This window comes from Solanum dulcamara, chromosome 6 (genome assembly GCF_947179165.1).
Source record: "Solanum dulcamara chromosome 6, daSolDulc1.2, whole genome shotgun sequence".
NCBI lineage: Eukaryota > Viridiplantae > Streptophyta > Magnoliopsida > Solanales > Solanaceae > Solanum > Solanum dulcamara.
The window spans coordinates 68,339,418-68,351,966 of record NC_077242.1 but is presented as its reverse complement, the minus strand read 5'-3'; the positions used below and the strand labels follow the sequence as shown (position 1 = coordinate 68,351,966).

The window sequence follows — 12,549 nt, the reverse complement described above, 5'->3', positions numbered from 1 at the left end:
CACATAGTGTTACTTGATTATAGACAATATGATGGCCTCGACAGTATGCACATGATTTAGTTCCTGTTCTATATGAATTATTGAAATTAGCCGAGCTTATTACATGTATGTTGACAGGGGCCTTGCTGGTCGAGAGTGTATTTTAAGGTGATATATACTTGTTAATTTTTTGATTTTGTGATTAGTTTTATAATAGTAACTTACTTATTCAATGAGGGTCGACTCAGGTTTAAATTGGCATTCAGTGTCAATCGCGTTACTAAGTTAAGGCGTGACATTTAAATGAAGGGCCAAACTGTCTCATTTTGAATAGTTCAAGAACAGAATTAATTCATTTTTCACTTGTTTTAAATCAATCATTAATAGAAAGGATATTTTAAAGCTATTTAACTAGGTACAAGACATTTTGTATTTGTCAAAAAAAATATAACAATAAGGTCATTTTTCCGAAAACATAACAAAGGGTAAAATTGACCCTTTCAAATAGTTTGAAAAGACATTTTTGGGCCATTGATTGTTGAACTCTTGAGCGGCCCTTAGATTACCCACAAAAAGTCACGAGTTCCCTCAAAAGCCTCTGAGTTCAGCACCGAAAACCCTTGTTGCTTCTCTTCTCCCATTCAATTTTCTGCAATTTTTTTTTGGGTGAAGAGTGATATGGAAAGAGTAATTGAGAAAGATATTGGTAGTAGTAGTACTAGTAATAGTAAAGCAATACCAGATTCAGTGAGGGAAGCAGTGAAAAGAACCTCGAAAAACATTGACGATTTGAGTAGTAATGTAGATGAATTCCTGTCTCTTTATGGCGCTGATGTTTTTCCCGAGATGGGTCCTCTACAACAAGCTCAATCTTTGATTTTGCTAGCTAAAGCTACAACAACACTCTTTGCATGTAATTTTTTTTACTCTTTTTCTCTTTTTGGGTGTGAATTTTGAGATGTTGGTGTTGTTTGTATTAGTAAATATTGTTTTTTTGATTGGTTACAGTGAGGCTTAGATGTAAAGGGATCAACCCAGATGAACATTCTGTCAAATTAGAGTTTGTATGTGTTCTTCTTGGAGATTCTTCTTTTGCTATTCTATGGTGTTCTATTGGTTGTGATTGCTTAATTGGTTGGTTTGGTGTAAGTCTTAAATTTATTGTCTAACTTTCCTCTATGATTTTGTGGTTCTGTTAATTAATATAGGAACGTCTGAGCTTGTTCCAAGAGAAACTGCAGGAATTGATGGACTTGAATAAAGGTAAGTTTGATTCTTTCTATAAAATTTTGGGTGGTAATGGAATAGATAAAGAAGTTGTGACAGAAAGGCTAAAAAGTAAATGATACCATTGTTCTTATCAGTAAAAAAGAGAAAAGTATCATGTTTGCCTCCCATAACATGATGGTCACTTCATCTTCTTGATTTTGAAGAACAGGTGTTGCAGTAGAGATTGAAATGATTTCTGTTTGTTCAGCATATAATAGTTATTGTTGAAGATGTGCTGTTTAGAAAGCTTGATTTGTTTCCATATGATATATCAATGACAAATGTTGAATACTGACTATTCTCAATTTGTCCCTTAAGCACCATTGCGACCATCAGCAAGGATAAATCCGCAAGGTGCGACTCGATTTATTGAGCATTCGTTGCCTGATCTTACACCTGGTAACTGCTAAACTACTTTCTAGATGTGAGCAAGTTCCATTGTGTTTGGTTTGTCTTAAAACAAGTCTGTCTTGCAGAGCAGAGGAAAAACATGAGAGAAATCAGTAAAGGTGACGGGCCTAGGATTAAGTATCTGGAAAGAGTTGTTCATAAGAAGAGGAAGTATCCTGAGCAGCAATCTGTCCGAACTGCTACCCAGGAGTTTCTTGAGAAAGCTGCCCGTGAGCTTCTTGGTGAAAACCAGAGTGGTTTTAAGGGACCGTTACAACTGCCTGAGGGTGATGGCGAAGACGTACTATGAGCTGATTTTGTGGTAGATTTTTAACTCATTTCTTCCAGTTTATATTCTCTCTCTACTTTATGGGTCTTGGTAGTTGCGCTGCTGGCAGATTGTTTTATCTTCTCAAAACATTTTCGTGATTTTCCTAATTCATGAAAATGTTGTGTGGGTATGGAATAAAGTTACTCAAATCTACCTCTTCTTTTGTTGAATTTGTTGCTGAGATAGAGATGAAACTTTGTATATTTCTTATGTATAATTTTTTAAATATATTTCCAACACTACTTGAACATATTAGTAACACCATTGTTTTTCTCCATGGGACAATTCATGACATCTTCCATACATTGCCGTAGGAACTGTCTGATGCAGCTTCATGTGGACCAAGTTTAACACGCTGTTCTAATGATGGAGACACTAAGGACATTCGTTTTGTTTTTTTTGAAACATCAAGAGATACTAAGGACATACATATAATTCAACTCTATTAGTAGGCTTCCTTTTTTTTTTCTATGGAAGAATTGAACATCACATTTTTTAAGAGCAAAAAATGTGCAGCACATGTTCTGAAAAAAATGCTTACATATATTGGCCTTTTGGACCATGTCAAGAAGATGTATATTGTATGGGTACGTTTCTTGAATTGCTTAGCTTTCTTCAGGAGCTGTGGGCGTACTTTTCTGTTATTGTGCCCAAACATCTTGTACAGAACAACTCTGACTTTGTGATCTTAATTAATAAATTTATGAAGGCTTCATTTCTGACATATGTATTGTATTTCCTGAAAATGGAAGCAGCTGATTTTGATTTTTGATATTGAATAAACAATTTAAGTTTGAGAAAAGAATGATGAAACTGTAGGTTCAACTGTTTAAGAAAGATAAACCAATATAAGATTTAAATTTGTGCCTAGAAAATGGTCCCAGCATGTTGCTATAGCAAATGATACCAGATGCTGGCTGATCAGCCTGGTTGAACCTTTTTTGTTGGGAGTGATGTTTTTTTCTGTCCACCTTCATTGGATGTAATAGCTGTCACCTTTAAACCACTGCTTTTGACAGAGAAAAATACAACCATTTCTCAATACATTGTATTGAACTTATCTTTTTGATGGCTGTGGGCTATTGAACAAGTGTTCTTTTGCAATTCTTATGGCTTCATCTTTTAGTGTCTAGTGAGATCAGATGGTGACCAAAATTTATGAAGTGCCGTCAGTTTTGATTTTAAAATTTGTTTTGCTTATGGTAGAATTATCTAATTTGAGTGGTTTTATTGATCTAATGTCTAATCTCAGGGGGATTCATATTCCCTTCTTTCTTATAGCCTGTTTGGATTGACTTATTTTAAGTGATTTTAAGCCAAATAGCTTTGACGTACTTTTGTAGTTTTTGGATAAAATAAAGAAGTGCTTTTAAGCACTTTTTTTAAGCCAACAAGACAAAAATAAGTCATAAGTTAGAATAAGGTGTTGATTAGTGTATTCAGTGGTAGCAGGGGCTCTAAGGTGAGTGTTTGGGTTCTCATGCATAACATGAGAGAGATTCCCACCCCTTTTGGTCACCCCATCCTGCAAGTTAGCGAGGGTCTCCTTTACATTTCCTTCCAAACCTCCAACAGTTTTTGAATCAACAGCAATAGAGATATAAGATAGGGGGTTTGGGAGCATTGAGTCAATATCCGAGGTCCTTATATCATCACCTGTGCATTGAATATAAGGGGAAAGGGTCTTTGGGAGTCTTAAGTCAACAGCATCAGACGTATGGGATGCAGGAGGGTTGGGAGCATTGAGTCAATACCTGGGGTCCTTATATCATCACCTGTGCATTGAATATAATGGGAAAGGGTCTTTGGGAGTCTTAAGTCAATACCTGGTCCTTGATGATTGATATTGTCTTGGTTTGTTGGTTGCTTCCACATGGAAGAATTCCTTTTGCTAATTTGTTCCCCTGCAGCTTTGTTGGTGGGTTGATCTTGTATATCAAGATCAACATAAATCTTAGAATTAATAATGGGATTAGAATTATTACCTGACAAAGTATGTTTCTGTTGTATTTGAACATCTTTGGTTGTTTCTTGTGTTCCTGTGGGTCTAGGACCTTGGTTTTGCTGAACATTGTTGGGTCCCTTATTTTGCTTTTTCCTTTGAGTTTGCCACCCATCTTAATCCTTACTATCAGCAGCAACTTGTGGTTGTGCCTTAGGACTAAATGTGGAGGCATTGTTCTTCAGTTGCACATTAGTAGTTTGTGCTTCTTCTTGATCTTTGGTCTCCATTTCTCCTTTGTTTTTGTTCTTCTTAGCATCTTCTAATTCTTTTCTTTTTTTCTGCTCCTCATCCCTCTTTTGAACAGTACATACATGTATCATGTGTCCCTAGTGTTTGCAATACATGCAATATTCAGGGACATTTTTCATATTGAATTGTTTGCCATCTCCCTAAAGTGATGTCCTCTTCATCATACCCCATCCACACATGTGATGGCTTTTCTTTAGTAAGGTTCACCTGCAACCTCACCTTAGCTATACTTCCCCTTGTCTTTTGAATAGAGGCAGTATCTAGGTAGAGCACTTTCGCTATAGGGGCTAAGAGAGCAGTCACAAACTCCTTGTTGTAGCAATGCCAGGGCAGTTCAGGTAAAGCTACCCAAATAGGCACTATAGGTATTTCTTCTTTAGGTCTGAAAGTAGGGGTCCATGTTTGGATTCTCATAAGTTGGCCTTCTATAGTCATTCTTTGTTTAGTCCACACAGTGATGTAGTCCAACTCATTATCCAAGTCAATGTAAACATGTCTAGCATTAAAATGTGCTATCTTAACCCCTCCTGAAAGTTGAGACTGAAGAATAAAGCTCCTTCTAATTAACTCAATTTTGGCATGGGTTTGCTGAACTTGCCCACTAGAGTGTACTTACATCTTGCAGCCAATTTAACCATAAAATCCTCTCTATTGAAGATCACAGCAGGTAGTCCTTGCTTGGTAGTGAATTTAGGGGTGGTCGGTTCAATAGGAACTTCATTCTTTGCTTGGTTAAGTCTAAGTTTGGTAGCAAAAGTTTGGATAACAGTATAAGGTGCAGGTTGAGGGACCAGGTCCTTCATATTGGGGAACTGATTCTTTTGTGTGTTTCGGTTGTTATTATCATTTGGTTAGGGACTGATTTGGTTGCTAGAACCAGTCTGTCAAAGTTGTTAGACACTTTAGGATAGTTATTTTGGACATGGATGGGTTTTTGAATCTGCTGGTGATGGCCTTACAGAAGTTCCATTCTTTTAGACACTTTGGGTATAGGTTCAAGGTTGTTATCAATCTGGATAGTGTCATGATTTGTGCCCTGCACTGAGTTGATTACAGTAGTACCAGGGTGCTCATTTGCAACTCCACTGGATTTCAACATATTAGCAGCAGAATTGAGCATGTTAGAGGGATCAGAATTACCTGCAGTTGTTCCTCCTCTTTGCAGTTGTGGCTGAATTGCATTTACATCAACTCTGTGCTGATGTTGGTTCACTAAGTTATCACCCTCATTGGCGTAGGATTCCTTGTTCTTGTCATTAGTTTGGCCATCTAACAAGGTACCATGAGGTGTTACACCAAAGGAGAAATTAGACGAGCTGATTCCATTAATCTCATTGCGGCCAAAGTCCAACACAGCAGTTTGCAGCTTGCCATTCAATGAATTGTCGCAGCTATTTTCAACAGTTTTGGCTCCAGTAGCATTCTTTTTGATATTCGAATTGTTGAGTTGAGATTAGAGGGAAAATGCATGGTGGGGGTTGTTTGGTTCATTGAAGTCCACCTCTTGGCATTGGTGGTTGCCTGAAAAGTTTGCCGGAGCTCCATTGTCGTCGTCGGAAGTTTGTTCCACCACTTTATCGCTGGTCATTTGGTCTGAGTTTTTGGTGGTGGGAGCGCCTTGACGTGGAGAACAAACCCCAGTACTCAAATCGATTCGAATGTCGCCGGAGGTAGGTCGATTTTGAGATCGAATCAGTTCTTCAGTGATGTGAATAGTAGATTGCATCAATTCAGCTTCACTCGAAATTACTACTGCGATTTCAATTTCGTTTTGCATATTCGAGGAAATATGGGCTGAATTAGAAGATGATGTTTGTTGGGTTATGTTCTTATTGAGACTCCTCTTGTTTTGGGAGTCATCCGGTGGCTTTGAAAGCTCCACCGGCGGCATTGAAGCCATTTCGGTAGAACGAAGGTAGTGAACAGCAGTAGAACGAAGATAGTGAACAGTACTGTTGTCGTCGGAATTAGACTTTTTGGAAGTGCTGTAATTAGACTCGTATTTAAAGGGGTTTCTGAGGAATAAATCGGTAAGTCATATTTTAACAAAAAAACAAGAGATCAGAGTTATCTCTTCCATAGAACTCTTAAGGTTTCAACCTCCCTTCAATGAGTTGAATTTATATACAAAATAGGTCGATCTAGGAATTCGAACAAAGGCAAGGGAAAGTTGAAGTCAATTGATTTAGATTTTCCTGTGACTCGATCCTTCTCTAAAAAAACTTAACAACCACAAGGGGCACAAACAAATTCAAAATATCCTTTGTTGTATGGTAGTAAAGAGAGAGGTGGTAAATTTTTCTGAGATGGAATTGCACAAATAACAACTACTACATAGTACTAGGCATTCTCGAGGTTTTCTTGAACAAGGCAAATCTCCTGCATAACCAACCCATTAAAACATGCATGGGAAAAGTAAAATGCCCCTAAAATGAGATCAACATCTATTATCTTGGAGTTATGCTATAATAAGAACATACATGGGTTTTAGAGCCACACGAATGGCAATTACATCTTATGCAGTGCTTCCTTCATCCTAATATGATTGATATTCTTTCCCTTTTTTCCATCCGAAAATTGACCCCTTTCTATATTTTGAATCTATTGAATACTTATGGATCAAACGAGCATGAAAACAAGTACTTTGGTAACAAGGCCAATCATTTGAATTTAATCATATTTTACTTAGATTGTTGTTTCTTTCATGAACCACATGTCTAATCAAACCACCAAATGAATCGGGGCAGTGGAGGTAGTACGTGTGGATTTACTTAGAAGGTTGGTTTTAGTTTGGTGTCAATATATCCAATTTCTTTCAGTAAATTTCTTTAGCTCACAGTCAGGTACATGTTTCAGACTTTTAATTAGTCACCTCATGATTGTGGATTTTACTTTCTGTAACTTCCTTAGATATATGAAAGTTTTCATTATTTTAAATAGGGAAATGGTTTAATTAATGAAAGAAGGGAATTCCCCCAAAGTAGTGGAATACAATAAGTGGAGAGTTGAAAATTTCCATCTATAAAACTTCTCTATTTGTTTCAGAGTAAATCTTGAGTTATCAGTTAGTGCTATTCTGTCAATTTCAAATTTCTTGCTGTATTTGCTACTCCAATAAGTAACATGGTTACTCAATGCTTGGTAATACTGAAATAAATTAGTTAAAGCATATATGTTGCTACCTGTAATAGTGTCTGATTGCTTGTAAACTGGATCATCTTTAGAGTTCTAAACTAGCAGTAAATATACACGCCTCCTATGATCAAAGTTTAGCTGAAAGTGTTTTTGCTGGCCAAACATAAAAAGCAAATACATACTGAATTGTAAAAAACTTGGCAGTAGAAGTTCATTTTTGATGAACTAAGAGAGCTATCATTGAAAGGCATCAAGAAGATGCAAAATAGATACAAAAGTAGTGCTAGCTCTGGTACAAATATAACTAAGCTAAGCTTAGGGAGCTAATCAAATTAATTTAATTGCGCAATTTACAGGAGTAAGGTTACTCCAATTGTAGAGGTTTGTTAAAGAGTTGCCTTCAAAGTATGTATTGGAGTTGAAATTTCATGAAACCATCTGCAGTTCCTCTCATTCCATAAACACCAAAAGATAGTAGCTGGGATCATCCTCCAAATTTTATTGATGGCTTTGTCTACTCTGCAAAAACTCCAGCATTCATAGGGATCTCTAATGTGACTGAGGCTTCACCCAACTCTGTCCAAAAATAGAGAAAAATAATTTTCGAAATTTTGCTGCAACTGAGCAGTGCAGGAGAAGATATCTGGCTAATGGACTCCAGGTTCCTCTGAAACATGTTGCATCTATTAACCAACTGAAAGCTCCACCTGCTAAGGTTTTCTTGGGTCAAACAAGCACCATCTGAAGCTGCTAGGTAAAACAAATCACTTTGGTGGGAACTTGGCAGTAGAAGTGAATATAAACTTATTAAATTGTTTTTACTGAATTAGTTATATCCTATACTAAAAACTGTTTAAGTGCCTTGTGCTGTGTTTGATATGTTCTGGAAAGAAGTCTCATAGAAATATGTATGCTGACACTAAATTGCAATGAAGGTTCTGGCCAATGAAGCTACTGTGGCATTTAGCGAACTAATAGAGGGATGAGTGAGTCTCTGTTTAGCCAACAGCCAGGTGAACTTCTGACACCCAATCGGGTTGCTTTCCCAGGTCTCGCCGGCTACCCCTACCCTAAGATAAGACGGTTCCCACCCTCGGAAAGTCTAGGTTTGCTGGGAAATGAAAGGCACAAAGAGATAGCAATTAGGACAAGTTGGTTTCACTTTGCCTCATTCAAAGATTAGATAGCAGGGTACCTGTAGAGATACTACTGTTGGGAATGATGTGCAGAGTCCTTTCTATGTGTTGGCTGGATGGTATGACATTGTGGATGGATAACAAGATTAGTCGGAGGAGTCTTAAGAGTGTGGCACCATGTGATTAGATATTGCATGTTATTCTTGGAAATCCCTCAATATCATTACTTGCCAGATATGAACTTAGAGCCAATGAAGAGAGGAAGTTGGTGGCTAAGTTTCAAGTGCTTTGTTATGCTAGCTAACACAAATTTGCGGGCATCTTGGCTCAGCTAACGATGAAATATCATATAACATGAGCAGATTACTCTCAATCACTAGTAAACTGCTTTACTTGGTCCTTTTTTGCAGCCGCGTGGAATGGCTAAGCAATTATATGGTGAACAGGAGCCTAAAGTGAGTTGATGATTTCTTAGATGTTCTAGATTGAAAGAAAGGGGGAGCAAAGAAAGTAGAGGAATTACCATGATTTGATGAATCTGGGAATGGAGGGTATAAGGGGAAGAATAAGTTAATCAACAAGAGCTTTAGTTTCTTTACGTTCGAAAGTTGGTGGAAGAAAAGGTAAAGAACTCCTGTTATTTGAAGTTCCCAGTGATGCCGAAGGAGACATTTCCCTCTGCTGTTTTTCCCGTTTCTCTCCCTTTCAGTTCAAAACTTCTTTTAAGATAAAGCAAAGCTATGGTTGAAATAAGCTTTCAGAAATGATCAGAATGCGATAAGAAAATAATAATTAATAGCAGACATGTAAACTTCGACTGGAGTATATTTTAACCTTTTGAATGTCGATCTTCTAATATACTGTTCTTAGTTTTTGATGTGTTAACTTCTAGTATTTTTTTTGTTTGTGATAATTATCTTATGATAAGCAGTCAGAACAGTAAACCTTTGCAAAGAAAATGAACTTATACCTGAACAGTTTGACACCATTTTTCTTAAGAAAAAATGTGTGACCCTCTTTGTCTGTGTCATGCTTTTGGTTAACCATGATGTGAATTCAATGGGTGCAGAAATTCTTTTTTGCTGACGAAGCCATGAAGGTGCGCACCAGATTTAGTGCTGATGATCTTTTCAAGCGTCTTATTCAAGTTCCAGCCTATGACGAAGATGCTCAGATTGTACACAAGCTTTGCAGCAATTGCTACTTTTGCCGCTGATCGCTGATGCAAGTTAAAATTTAATAGAGTTTGCTTTCGGTATTCAGCTATGAATCCAAAGTTGCTCCTTATTTTTCTGTAAGGTTTGTTTATTGTAAGAGAATAAACAGGTTAGAAAAGGATCAATTAGCTGGCTGGCAGTTTTGTGTACAATAGTGCAGCAAAAACTAGAAATTATCTTTTTATAGTTTCATTTGTTTTTCATGGATCCTTTTGCAGTAGAGCAAAGAAAGCTAGGATCTTTTTATTATTCACTTTCTATGAGAATGGTGAAGAAGATTGTATGGTTAGGGGTAGAAGAAAAGCAAGCATATTCCAGATTCAGCTTTCAAGGATATTTACTATCTAGAACATGTTTAGTGTGTTACATTTATAGCTTAATTGACTTCTTGTGAATTAGGATTCTTGGCAAACATTAGAGTTGTCAAAATGGGCAAGCCCATGCATAAATGCACCCTTCAGCCATCTAGTTTACTAACACGGCAATTATACACTACGCTTCGAAACATGAATGTTGTATGTGTTCTATCTTTGCCAAGATATACATATTTACATATATTTTAAATTTGTGTTGATAAATATTGTCATGATTTGTTTTTCTGCTTTGTACAAGGTGTTTCAGTCTACCAATGTACAAAAGTGAGTTTCTCTCTGATCAATGGTAGAGTAAAATTGCATATTTTATACAAAATTCATTAGAATATTTATGGTAGTACAAAAGCAATTGATGTGCACAAAGAAAGTTTAAAAAGTCTTACCATAAGTGTCCAATGAATGACTTGTTCTTTTTCGTCTAACTCAAAGAAAAAAAAAAACTCTTTTACCACCACAACATCATATAAGACGAACTCTAAGTACAAGAACATAAAATATCTAAAATTTCCTAGTTAAGACTACAAAAATTTGAGATTCTCCTTTTTATATAACATCAAAGAAACAAATTGGCAGGAAGAACAAATGGGCAGGTGAAGTACTCAGCGCGTGGATTATTCAGGTGAATGAAAAACCACATGGAAGTCTTACAAAAGGGACACAAAAGGCCAGAAAGGAAGATAGAAGAGGCTCATTTTAAGCTATATTAACAAGAATGTGCTTGGTCGCAGCTTGGAACCACCACTTATATAGAATGATATAGTAAAGTAATTTGAGATCCTCCAATATGCTGAATTTTTCCCAACTAGGCAACATGAATAAGTAGCACAAGACCTCAATGAGGTGATGAGTGTTTCAACCATGTCAACAGTCCCTTTTTGCAGCTTATGTCTGTAAACATTTGTTTCTCAATCTTTGAATTATCTTGTCGGGACGATTTCATCAGCATAGATTGAGGCACAGCTAGATTGTGTATTTAAAAGCGTGGTCTCAAAATTCAATAAAATTATCCTTTGTCCTCCTTCTCATCTGAATCATATCATTTTTCTGCATTCTTCTGGCAACTCTAGACAAACTTTGCTTTCTTTCTGTACTTTATCAGTAACTCTGCATCTATTCCAGCGTCTACGAGTATGCAAGCTACTTCCTTCCCCAGCTCGTTTGTACAATACAATTTTTACAGATAATGAAACAGAACAGTAAACTTGTTGGACATACATATTGACTTCAACAAGGCGAAAGTTATTTCTCTTCAGGTTCAACCTAGAGGATCAAAGCACGAAATAAGTTATCTTGCTGATGAACAACTAAATCCTAAGGCTAATATAAGATGTCTATACTTCCATTAATAATTGTGATCAGAAACTTAGAAAATCACTTAGTATTTGGACCCATCTTGTTGTTGGGAAAATGCGGACTAACTCAAAAATATATATGGTCAAAATAATAAAATAAAACGGAAAAATGACATCAAAATTTTTACATAGAAGCCTTTTTAAATAAGGGAAAAAAATTATGGGCCAAGAGGAGTAACTGATATTATTATATTAAGTAATTTTATATCGTGTAGTTACGAGTACAATACTAAAATGACTACCACACATTCAGAATGAATAACACTTTTTTGATTTACCACCTTACTAATATATCGTCCACACTCTATTTTTCTTCAGAGACTATTTTATTATGTATAGTCTATGAAAACTTTACAACTCTCTAAATATTTTTCTCTCTGCTCGTTACGTTAGCAAGTAAGCCATCGTAAGAGACGCAGAAAAGCAAGTTGAAAGAAGAAAAAAAAGGCTTTCGCGAATTGGTGTGTTTAATTAATGAGCAGAAGTTCTTATTTATAGGGTTGAAGGGACTCTTTTTCCGTGTATGAAAGTTGGCGCCAACTTTCATCAACCTTGCCCACTTTCTTTGACCAATAGAAAAATGACACTTTTCTGTATTTTGTTGGAAAAAAAATGAGCTGCAATTTTTGACAATTCTTGGAGAAATTCTTGTTGACAAAATATACATGGGATGGACCCCACAAATCTCTTCCTCCTATTCCAAGCACCCTAAGGAGATATCTTTATTTTCTCAGATAGAGATCATGCCAATAAATTCTTTGCACAAATCAAACTTGTCATTTGTTACCACTTTGGTCAGCATATCTGTGAGATCCTCATTTGTAGAGATCTTTTCAACCTGCATAAATTCATTTTCTATCTTTTCTCGAATCTAGTGATATCTCACGTCTATGTGTTTCATCCTTGCATGGTACATGGAGTTCTTGCTCAAGTCTATTGCACTTTGATTGTCACAATAGACGACATACTCCTTCTGATGCAAGCCAAGCTCTTGAAGAAATTGTTTGAGCCATATCATCTCCTTGCCATCTTCAGTAGCCGTAATATACTTAGCTACAGTTATAGATAGTGCAACACACTTCTACAATTTCGACTGCCATGATATAGCTCCT

At 36.5% G+C, this 12,549-nt stretch overlaps 1 protein-coding gene across 2 annotated transcripts; it reads left to right on the top strand.

The window, feature by feature from the left end:
- Positions 1-527: 527 nt before the first annotated feature.
- Positions 528-10,109, top strand: LOC129891316 (uncharacterized). 2 transcript variants are annotated; one of them, XM_055966628.1, is made up of 6 exons: positions 528-892; positions 988-1,043; positions 1,188-1,242; positions 1,567-1,647; positions 1,725-1,960; positions 2,284-2,691. In XM_055966628.1, exons 1-5 carry the CDS (start codon positions 658-660, stop codon positions 1,946-1,948), a joined length of 651 nt encoding a protein of 216 aa, XP_055822603.1. In that variant the 5' UTR covers positions 528-657; the 3' UTR covers positions 1,949-1,960; positions 2,284-2,691. The 2 variants fall into 2 exon arrangements, with proteins under 2 accessions (XP_055822603.1, XP_055822602.1); XM_055966627.1 differs by lacking the exon at positions 2,284-2,691 and adding an exon at positions 9,564-10,109 and having other exon boundaries at positions 530-892.
- Positions 10,110-12,549: the final 2,440 nt, after the last annotated feature.